Here is a 10,831-nt window from a genome sequence, read left to right on the forward strand (position 1 = left end):
GGACAACCCCTACTGGGTTGGACATAATCAGCTTTTCTACCAGGTGTTGAGCCCTGTGACAGCAGAAGGAGAGCTCAGAGCCATGGCCAGAAAAGCTGAGCAACGTCTAAACAGGAACCGGGATTTTCTCTTTGACCCATTGGTTCAGAGCCACCTCACTGAGAGCAGCAGGGGAGAGGCCATGGCTGAAGAGAAGCATTCCTCTCAAGGTGGGCACCTCCTGATCATGCCTGCCACCACAGACACACAGGGGAAGCAACAGGAGGAAGGGTCAATGTTCATAAAAAAATCTGGGAGACCCCAAGGCCCAGATCTTGCACCGGTTCCAGGAGAGCTCTTGGATACCACGGTCAATCATCACCTGCACTTGCTGGAGCCAGACGAAGGCCTGTGGGCGTTCATGGGTCATGTGGAGCAAGCCCTGAGGACTGACTGCAGCCTGCCCCAGATCAAGCAGGCCTGTGCCAGGACATTCTCAAAGATCGGACTACTTCTAAAGGAGCTCAGTGAGAGGCAGGAGACTCAGGGAGCCTCTGATCGCATGGGCCAGTGTCCCCTGCAAGACAACATCTCCAGACGCACAGCTTTGGAGGATCAGGAGCCCGCAGAAAAGGTAGGAGAGCTGATGGGCACTGCTGCATGTGTCCTTTTGGGCAAAGGAGAATGGAAGGATCAATTTTCTTTCCCTCCATGATCATCTTTTGTCTTTTCTCAGCCAAGGCCAGAGACTGTGGATGACACGATCACATTTGTGGTTTTGCTGTCTCTCATCGCAATAATTTTGCTGATATTGAAGTGTGTCTTCCACGTAAGCCAATACCTTGTTTGACACATATCTGTCTGTCTTGTAGCTGGAGTGCCGGGGTGATGAGCCCCATGTGCCACTGCAGATGCCCCTGCACGTGCTGGGTGCCACAGGAGATGTTTTCCCAAGCCTGGAGCTTGTGGCAGCATCCACAGCACCCAGCTCAGCAGGGTTCAGCCTGCCTGGGGGAAGTTTGTCCTGCCTTCTGTCCCAGTTCTCCCCAGCTTTGCTTTGTTCTCCTGCCTTCAGCCACACAGCAATGAGATTGGGAGCTCTGTGAGTTCAAACAGCTTTTTGAGTTCCTGGAGAGAGAAGCAGGAATTTGAAAAGGAAGGATGGGTTCTTTTTAAAGTCATTGGTACTGGCACAGACTTGCACATGTGTAGAACAGACTGGGTTGGGTGAAGAATCTTTTGGTCTCCCATGTTCTGTAGAGTATGACAAGAAAACTCTGGTGTTACAAGTCTCTCTCCTTTCCCAGGTGTGTTCCCAGTGTGCTGCAGCTGTTTGCCGACAGCTACCCAGCTGGAAATCGTGGCTGAGAAGGTAACTGCTCCCTGCCCGTGCCTCTGTTGTGCCAGCAAGAGTCTTTCCTGTGAAGAGAAACTCCTCCCTGAGCCCCGCAGCCGTGCAGGTGCCGCTCCCCAGGACTCCCCTGGCTGTGTTTCACACACATCGTGTTTGGGGGAGCCCCGGGAAAGGGGCTCCTGAGCGACAGCGCTGGGCATGGCCAGGAGCTGCCAACCCAAGCAGCCCTTCATGCAGTAGTGATGCTTTCCCAGATGGAGCACCTGTGTTGGGCCAGACAGGGATGTTCTTTCTGGGACCCACATCTTCCTTTGTCTCAGCTGAAAGGGTCCCGAGCAGGAAGAGGTGCTGCACCTCCTGCAGCCCTCCCCGGCCAAACCTCACTGCTTATTTTCTTTGATTTTCAGGCTGTCTATAAAACTGAAACAGAGATGGAGGAAGAACAAGGACAGGGATGTAGAGGATGCAGAGCAGGTAAGGGCAGGAACAGATGCCAGTGCAGCTCCTCTGCCTGCACCACCTGCTCTGCCTCACCTCTCTAAATCATTTCCTTCCATGGCAATTTCCAGGACTTGCCTGAGCTCAGTGAAGCTGAATTGCTGTTGGTTCAATACATCATGGATGTCCTTGATAAAGAGGAAGAAGAATTGCAGAAACAAATGCAGAAAGAGAACACAGATGTCTCACAAGAAGAGATACAACATGAAGAACTTGAGTGAGGGGAAGATGGATGCCAACACTTCTACTCCAGCTCCTGCACCCATACAGGAATTGCGGAAGCTTTCCTTTGATTCTAATCCTTGACTATTTCCTTGGATCCCAGTTCTTGCCTTGGAGGCTATTTCCTTAGCTATTTCCATACTGATATTTCTTTGACTCTCATTGAATGTTACTTCCTTCACAGTTCTTTCCTTGGATGTTATTCCTAATAAATGCTGGTTTTGTGCAGCCAGAGTGTCGTGTGAGCAGGGAGAAATATCTGTGTATGTTCAGGGCTGTGCACGTGATTTTGAGTGTATGTGTGTGTGCTCATGTATCTGGTACCAGAAGCAGGACTCACATTTGAGTAGCAAGGATTAAACCCCTGGGATGGAGGTGGTGGGTTAAACCCCACTGATCATGAAACCCCATAGAATAAAAATTGTCCTTTCTCCTCCCATTTTTGCTGATGTATTTGTAAAAGTAGTTTCTCCTCTATCTTACTGAGTTGCTCAGCATGAGCAAAAGGAGGCTCAGGGGGGACCTTCTGGCTCTCCATCACTCCCTGACATGAGGGACAGCCTGGTGTGGGGTTGGGCTCTCCTTGCAGGGAACAGGAACAGGAGGAGAGGAAATGGCCCTGAGTTGTGCCAGGGAGGTTTAGGTTGGGCATTAGAAAGAATTTCTTCACAGAGAGGGGGATTAAACATTGGAATAGACTGCTCAAGTGGTCACTGTCTGAGGAGGTGCTTGAGACACAGCTGGACATGGCACTCAGTGCTCTGGGATGGGGGACAAGGTGGGGATTGGGCACGGGGTGGACTCCATTATCTTGGAGGGCTTTTCTGACCTCACTGACTCAGACTGTTACCATGACTGGAGCCTGCCCTGGCCCAGCTGCTCAGTCCTCTGCCAGGGCCACCCACCAGGGATTAATTCCTTCTCAATATCCCGTCTAACCCTGGGGAAGCCACTCCCCCTTGTCCCGTCCCTCCATCCCTTGTCCCAAATCCCTCTCCTGCTCTCCTGGACCCCTTTAGGCCCTGGAAGGGGCTCTGAGGTCTCCCCGGAGCCTCCTCTTTTCCAGATGAACACCCCCAGCTCTCCCAGCCTGAGAGCAGAGGGGCTCCAGCTCTCAATGATCTCTGCAGCCTCCTCTGGACTCACTCCAGCAGCTCTACATCCTTCCTGTTCTGGGACCCCAGGGCTGGAGGCATCTCTGCAGGTGGGGTCTCACCTGAGCAGGGCAGAATTCTCCCCTCACCCTCTGGTCACACTGCTGGGGATAGTGATAATTTCATGTTTTGATGCATTAATAAGACAATAGAATATAGAAATTGCATTTCCACCTGAGAAATTGCCCCAGCAGGGATTTACTTCCACAGAGGCCAGGTCGCTCTCTCCCCTCGTGAATCACCACATCTTCCACTTGGAGTTCTCCAAGTTCTGTGTCCAGACACCGGATTTTGCTTTACCTTTGTGGTTCAAGCTCAGCCAGGGCCAGGTGATTTCTCCTGTAGCAAATCACCTCTTTCCTCTCTTTTTCTTTAAACAGACTAGACTTCTCTCATTTCAAGAGGTATCTCACATCATTCCTGTGGCTCATCCCTGAGCTCTCCCAGTTTTTGGTTGTCTTTTTTCCTTTTTTTTCCAAAGAGAGGTCAAAATACCTGAGTTCATTATGAAATAAGACACCCCCTGCCTCCCTTCATGATTTGGTGAGCTTGGTGCTCCTTCCCATTGCTTGAGCTGCCTCAGCTGTTCATTCATTACCAGGTTACAAAATCTTATTTCATTTAATGGAAAACACATTTGAAAGTAGAAAGAACTACTGTTTTATGTAATGTGAATGGCCCAGCTACTTGGGGTTCAACACCTGTGCTTCACAAGGCTCTTGTGGCTCAGCACATTTATTACATGACTTATTTTTTTTCTTCTTAGAGAAATACTTTTCCTGTGCCTGTGCAAATGAGTCCCACAGCTACTCCTGCTGGTAAGACACCTTCCACCTCCAGTTTTCTCAGAGCAGCTCTGGGCTTTACGGGGGCTCCTGCAGGGAGGGCTCATTCCTTTTGTTGTTCTGGAAGTGCTGCACACATGTGATATTCTATCTAAATAATCCTGCAGCTCTGCTGGTTCCAGATATAGCTGACCTCAATAAGTTGACAGGAAAACACCTTCTTTCTAAAACCAGCATTTATTTTGGAGCTTAATTTTAGGTAGCATTTAGGTTTATTGCCCATTTCTGTTGCTCTTACATATTTGGAGGAGAAGCAGACGTTGGATGTGACGCACACGGTGTTCCACAACATTAAACTTTCATCCTTAATAAAACACTGCAAAACTTTTGGAAACGATGAAGACAGAGCTGCTCCAATTTAGTGGCATCATTAAAACTGAGATCAAACAAAACTTCTTTGAGGTCAAACTGTTCCAAGGACAATTCATTGGCCTGGGAGAGAAATCAAGGGTCATTTTCTCTCTACAACATGCTTTAGTTTCATCCCTATGCACATATTTTTGTCATATATAAGGGGCAGCTTCCCCAGAATTTACCACTTGGAAATGCTTCTGCTTTGGAAGGACTGACTGACATCATGAGGCAATGAGCCAGAAGGGCACCCAGCCACTCTTATCCCGAGCAAGTCCTTCCAAATCCCCGTCTGTTCCCCTTTCCATGGGGCTGAATGATGCCTTGTGGAGAGCGAGTGCTGAATTCCCTCCCACACTCTGTCACAAGGGGAGGGAGGACTTCTGCAGGAACAGAGGTTTCTGTTTGACTCTGCTGCTCAGTTCCCCTGTGGGCAGTACCAGTCAGGTCAGCTCTCTGTGGCTTTGGAAGGGGCTGGAGAGCAGGGGCTACAAGGAGGAGTATGGAGAGACAGCAAACCAGCAGAAATTCCATCTTCTCAACTCATAACAAAAAAATCTGATGGGTGTTGGTTGTGTCACACCCCAAAATGCTCCAGTTTTGCTGCTGCTCTTCAGGAAGGAGCAGTAGTGCCTGTGGACAGCAGGTGACTCAGCATCACACAGGGAACAGGGGGTCACAAGGTGGGGCAGGCACTGCTCCAGGAAAACTGCAGGAGGAGGAGCCATGGAATTTCCTGAGTTGGAAGGAACCCCCAAGGATCAGCCAGTCCCACCCTTGCCATCCCTGCCACCCCAATGATCCCACTCTGGGCGTCCCTGGGAGCAGTGTCCAAAGGCTCCTGGAGCTCTGGCAGCCTTGGGGCTGGGACCATTCCCTGGATAGTGCCCAGGGCTGGCTCATGGCAGGAGCAGCTCCAGAGAAGGCAAGGCCAGCCTGGACTTGGCTCCTTCCAAGCAGACAAGAAAATGCAAACCCTCCTTTCTGTGGGACAAGTGGAAGCACATCAGGGTCTCAGGAAATGACAGCACAAGAACATGATGATGGAGCTGAGCACTGGGAATGAGCCACAACAACCAAGGGGATTTGGGCACACCTCTCTGCCCTCATTTCAGCTGCTTTAATAACAAAATATGATCCTGCAAGGACAGGGCTTCCCTTGCTGTCAGCTTTTCTTCCTTTGCCATGAGGTTTGTGTTGAGAAGTGCCTGTACCTGCTCAGGTGAGTGGACACTGGGCACAAAACTGAGCTGGGGTGTTCCCAAACTCAGTGACAGGAAAATCCTTTTCTCAGGGCTGGCTTGTGTCACAGCTGGCCCCAGCACCCACCTTGTGAGTACCACCAACCAAGACCACCTCAGACTCAGCTCCTTCCAAATTCACCCCCCTGCCCCACCCTCCTCATACCCCAAATCCACTTTCCCAACCCCAAATCTGCCACTGTCCCAGATTACCCCAAATCCCTCCCAAGACACAAATTCACTCCCTTCAGACCCAGCTCTGCCCCCAACCCTAAATTCAAGTCCTAATTCACCTTCCAGCCCCAAATCTACCCCCAGCCCCAAATCCACCCTTCTAGGTCCAAATCCACCCTCACAGCGCTAAATCCTTATCCTCCAGCTCCAAATCTACCACCCAGTCCCAAATCTACCCCTAAATCTCCCCCAAAGCCACAAATCCACCCCCCTCAGCCCCAAATGCTCCCTCCCCCGCCACCCCAAATCCACACTGTAGCCCCAAGTCTACCCCCAAATCCAACCTCCCAGCCCGAAATCCTCATCCCCCGGTCCCAAATCCGCTGCCCAGCCCTCAATTCTCCCCAGCTCCAAATTCAATCAGATTTTCAGACCTAAATCAATCAGATTTGCAGACCTAAATCCCCCCTCCCCAGCCCCAAATCCTCATCCTCCAACCCCAGATACACCTCCCAGCCCCAAATCCTCACCTCCCAACCCCAAATCTCCCCTGCAGCATCTCTCCTCTCCGATCCCCCCGAAAAGCCAGACTCGTGTCGGCAGTAGCGGGTTTTATTCTCCAGTTCCTCTCCCAGGAGCGGGGCGGGCTCAGAGGGCGCAGTTCCCCTCTCCGTAGCGCCGGCACCTCATCACCTTCAGGTAGGTCTCCACCTTGTGCAGGTCCTTTTTGAAGCACGACAGCAGCCCGTAGTTCTTGAGCAGCGCGTCCTCGCCTCGCAGGTGGAGCTCGAATTTCTCGTAGGTGGCTTTGAGCAGCTGGGCGCCCCTCGGGCTCCGCTCCTCCAGCTCCTGCGGGACAGCGGGGCCGGGCAGGGGCAGCTCCCGGGGATAAACCTCGGGGAGAGGGCAGGGGGATTCCCCCCCGGCTCTTAAATGGGATTTCAGATGTGATTTTGGGCGTGTGTGTGGCAGAGCGCGCAGGTGGAATGGTGCCGCACTGAGCGTGCCAGTGACACACACGGGGCTGCGGGGAGGGAGGGGTGTCCTGGCGGGGCTTCAAATAAAGGTCAAATCACAGAATCAAAATCTTTGCGGCTCCTCCAGACAAGGAGATGGAGAACTGCACAAATAATTCTCTCTTCCCCCACTTTCCCAAAGCTCTGATCCAGCCCCACATCTCCATCTGGAGATCTGTGATCAGCCACTCCCCCTGCTGTGCTCAGCAACAGAATGGTTCTGGTGAAGCAAAAAGTCATACATTGGTGAAAAATGAATATTTGTGTAATTTATGTCTGTGGCTTCCCAATGCCCAAACACACATGGAATGCAGTAAAATCTGCAGTGGTCCTGATTTCTTTGCTTGCTTACTCCAGCACAGAAGGTCTGTGTGTGCTCACAGGGCCTGACTTGCAGAGTTATTTGATTGCTAGAAGATGTAAATAATGATCCAGACTCATTTCTCACAGCTACAGCTGTGAGAAATGGGTGATGCTGGCAGATAAACTCACAGAATAAGCATAACTGAAGGGTGTCCTGACAGATAATGGGCAATTTAAAACAACAAACACAAAATTAAGAAGACCTTAAAGGGACCTATAAAAGAGAGGAAGAGTGACAAGGGGAAATGGTCTTAATCTAAAACCATTCAAGTTAAGTCTCAGGAAGAAATTCCTCACTGTGATGGTGTTGAGGCCCTGGCACAGGGTGCCCAGAGCATCTGGGGCTGCCCCTGGATCCCTGGCAGTGCCCAAGGCCAGGCTGGACATTGGGGCTGGAGCAGCCTGGGACAGTGGGAGGTGTCCCTGCCATGGCTGGGGTGGGAATGGGTGGGTTTAAGGTCCTTTCCCACCCAAACCATTCTGGGATTCTCTGACAAGATCTTCCTTGGAGGGATTACCCTCCAGCTCTCAGCTTGGAGTGTTGCATTAATTGAAGAGGGAAACACCAGAGCAAGTCCTTCCCTGCACAAAAATATGTTTATAAAATGCTGTGAAGTTGCAAACCTTGCAAACTTTTCCCTGTTTCAAAGAACTTTGCCTGGAGATGTAACAAACATTGTGCTGTTGTCTGTCTGATGTATGTCAGCAATTGGGAATTCTTTGGTGCTGGGTTTGGAAAGATTTTGGATCTGTAATGTTGTGATTCCTGGTGGAACCTGAGGAATTGTGGCTCTGCTGGTAACACAAAGTCCTGTGTTCTCCTCAGTGATGGGACCTGTGCACTGGGGGGTCATGATCTTGTTATCTAAAGGGAAGCAAAGTCCAAAGGATGCCCTGTGGAAGGCAGGGAGATTTCTCATGGTCTGTGGATCCTCGAGACTGCCCCATGCCTGGAGATCTCTGTTATTCCACAGTCATGCTGGGACTTACCCTCATCAGAGCTTGGATCCCTTCTTCCAGGTCCTTTAGCTTTTCATACACCCTGTCTGAGGTGCCAAAACCCAAGTTGTTTGTGAACACCTTGCTCAGGTACTGCACTGGAGTCAGCCAGGACTGGATGAGAAGCAGGGAAAACCGGAGAAGCTCCATGTCCTGAAATTGAGGCAGAAAGGTTCAAAGCTGAGTAGGTCTGGTGTTTTGTGGAGTCCTGCCCCCTCTGGAACAGCCTGGAGTGACCCAGAGAGGGACACTGCTTCTGCAGCTTCAGTTTGCAGGCTGAGGGCACCACCCAACCCCATGTGCCATGTGCAGACAGCAGTGTTCTCATCCTGGAGCTGGGAATATGATTTATAGTGTAACCCAGGAGAGTCTGCAGGGTTTAAATAGCAAAGAAGAGAGAGGAGGGTGAAAACACCAAAGGTCTCACAGGTGGAAACCCTCTGATCCTGCAGTGGGGACTCTACAAACAGGGCTGTGCCTGCCCCAGTTCAGAACTCACCGACTTCTGCTGGGCATCCTCCTTCCCTGTGGGAGCAGGGATGGTTTCTGAGTAGCAGTAGGCTACCTGGGAGTTTTTGTTGGTGTGCCTTTGGTCCTCTGGGATGTAGCTGCGTTCCTGTGGAGACATCCCAGACACACTCAGGTCTGCTGTCCATGGACTGGAGAAGAGCACAGAGAATTCCCAAGCTGTCCTGTATGGTTCCTCTTTGTAAGAAATAAATGGGAGACAGGAGGTGCCTCTGGACAGGGTGGAGAGCTGGGAAACAGGAGTTTGTGTGTTGGCACAGCAGCTGCCCTGAAGCTCTCCCTTTCCTTAGGGCAAGGTGCTGCTCTTCAGTAAGGGCCAGTTGTGCCCGTGGGCAGCAGGTGACTCAGTGTCACCACAGGGTGTCACAAGGGTGGGCAGACACTGCTGCAGGCAAACTGCAGGAGGAGGATGAACAGAACACACCTGGAGAGGTTCTCCCAAGGAGGAGACGATCCCCAGGGACAGCCTGTGCCAAAGGGACAGCCCGTGCCAGCTCCTGACACTTGCTGGGTTGAAGCACTCAGACCCTCCCAGGGACAAAAGTGACCAACACAGGGAAGTCCAGCAAAATATCTGTGTCACCTCCCAGCTGGCCCTGTGCAGGGGGTCTGGACACAGGTGGAAATGGCCCCAAGGAGGCAAGGAGGTGACAGTGTCCAGGCTGGTGGAACACAACCTGTCCTATCCTCTTAAAGTTCTTTCTCCTCCCTGAGAGCTGGCAAAGACACCAACAGCTGGGAATTCTCTGGGAAGTTCTACAGTCCTGGAGCCATCAAGGAAACACAGAGGAGGTGCCCTCAGGCCACAGCACTCACAAACTCCTTGTAGGTCTCGGCAGCCAGGAGGTGAAGGTGCTGAGCCCTCAGCACAGCGTTGGCAAACAGGCTGGACAGGGGCATGGCTGGGAAGGTGGCAGCTGGCTGTGGCCACTGCAGTCCCAGGGTGATCACAGCAATGGCCAGAGGAGAGAGCCAGGACCCTGCAAAGTGGAGAGGAAGGTGTTGGGAGTCTTTGGGGACTGCTGAGAAGGAGGTGCCACCTGGGAATTCATTCCCAGCCTGTTCTGCCCGTGCTGGACCCACACTCACCTTCCATGGTGCCCTGTTGGACACTGGCTGGGCTCAGCCCTCCCCAGTATCGAGGGAGACCCTTGAACTGGACCTGCCCTCAAGGCTGGGGCTGCTTCCAGTGTGACCAGCAGTGTCTTCCTGGCTGGAATTGTTTGCTCCATGAAAACTAAGGGGTGTCCCTATGGTTTTCCCTGACACACTCATGTTTTCCCCTAGGCTTTGTCGCTGCCCTCACAGGGACAAGAGCTGTGACATCACCTGTGCTGTGACCAGCTGCTTTTGCTCCCTGGGTCACACCTTTAGGATTTAGTGATCTTGGCCAAGCCTAAAGGTTTTCAGCCCATGACATCCAACACAAGTGTCCACCTGTGCTCACACAGACCACAAAGCTCATCTCAAAGAAAGACCCTTAAGAGGAGGAATACCCTGGAGCCTGTAGGACCTGGACATTACTAGACATTATCCTCATCTCTGTCTGAAGTTTGGAATATGAGTTTTGCTATCCCTGCCAACATTTATGGTAATAGTAACTATTATAACTGTGGCTTGATCTTGTTCTTCAAGCTCTCAACACTCTCCTTGCCCACCTTAGGTTAAAGATTAATTCATGGATTAGAATCACACTTCAGGGAAAGGTTTTCTTTTTCATGGATTTAGAAGTTGTCCCATTTTAATTTAGGGATGGCAAGGAGTGTGTGTAGCCCAGCACAGAACCACCCCATCATCATCATCTCCTGTCACCCTACACATCCAGCACTAGCAATCCTTTAAAACTGAAATAAAATGTACCTGGAGCCATTTCTGCTGGTGAGTTGCTCAGGTGTGGCTTGGTTGGGAATGTTTCCTCCTTTCATCTGGTCAAGGAAACTGTGGAGCCCGCCCTTATATAGCAGGGGGTCTGTTTAAAATGGATCTGTGTGTTCATGATCACAACAACAGCTCTGCACATTCCCCCTGCATAAATGCACAAGTGTTCATGGTGGTGCTACCTCATCACAGGCATTTTCACAGATGTGCAGCTTGGGCAGCTTTGTTT

At 51.3% G+C, this 10,831-nt stretch overlaps 1 protein-coding gene across 1 annotated transcript; it reads right to left on the minus strand.

The window, feature by feature from the left end:
- Positions 1–6,466: 6,466 nt before the first annotated feature.
- On the minus strand, positions 6,467–10,594 carry LOC102100455 (somatotropin). Its single transcript, XM_005532544.2, has 5 exons — positions 10,585–10,594; positions 9,541–9,704; positions 8,696–8,812; positions 8,188–8,349; positions 6,467–6,667 (listed from the first exon to the last, which is right to left on the minus strand). Exons 1-5 carry the CDS (start codon positions 10,592–10,594, stop codon positions 6,467–6,469), a joined length of 654 nt encoding a protein of 217 aa, XP_005532601.1.
- Positions 10,595–10,831: the final 237 nt, after the last annotated feature.

Source organism: Pseudopodoces humilis, chromosome 29 (genome assembly GCF_049639895.1).
Source record: "Pseudopodoces humilis isolate 2021_Gansu_Grassland_sample_001 chromosome 29, ASM4963989v1, whole genome shotgun sequence".
NCBI lineage: Eukaryota > Metazoa > Chordata > Aves > Passeriformes > Paridae > Pseudopodoces > Pseudopodoces humilis.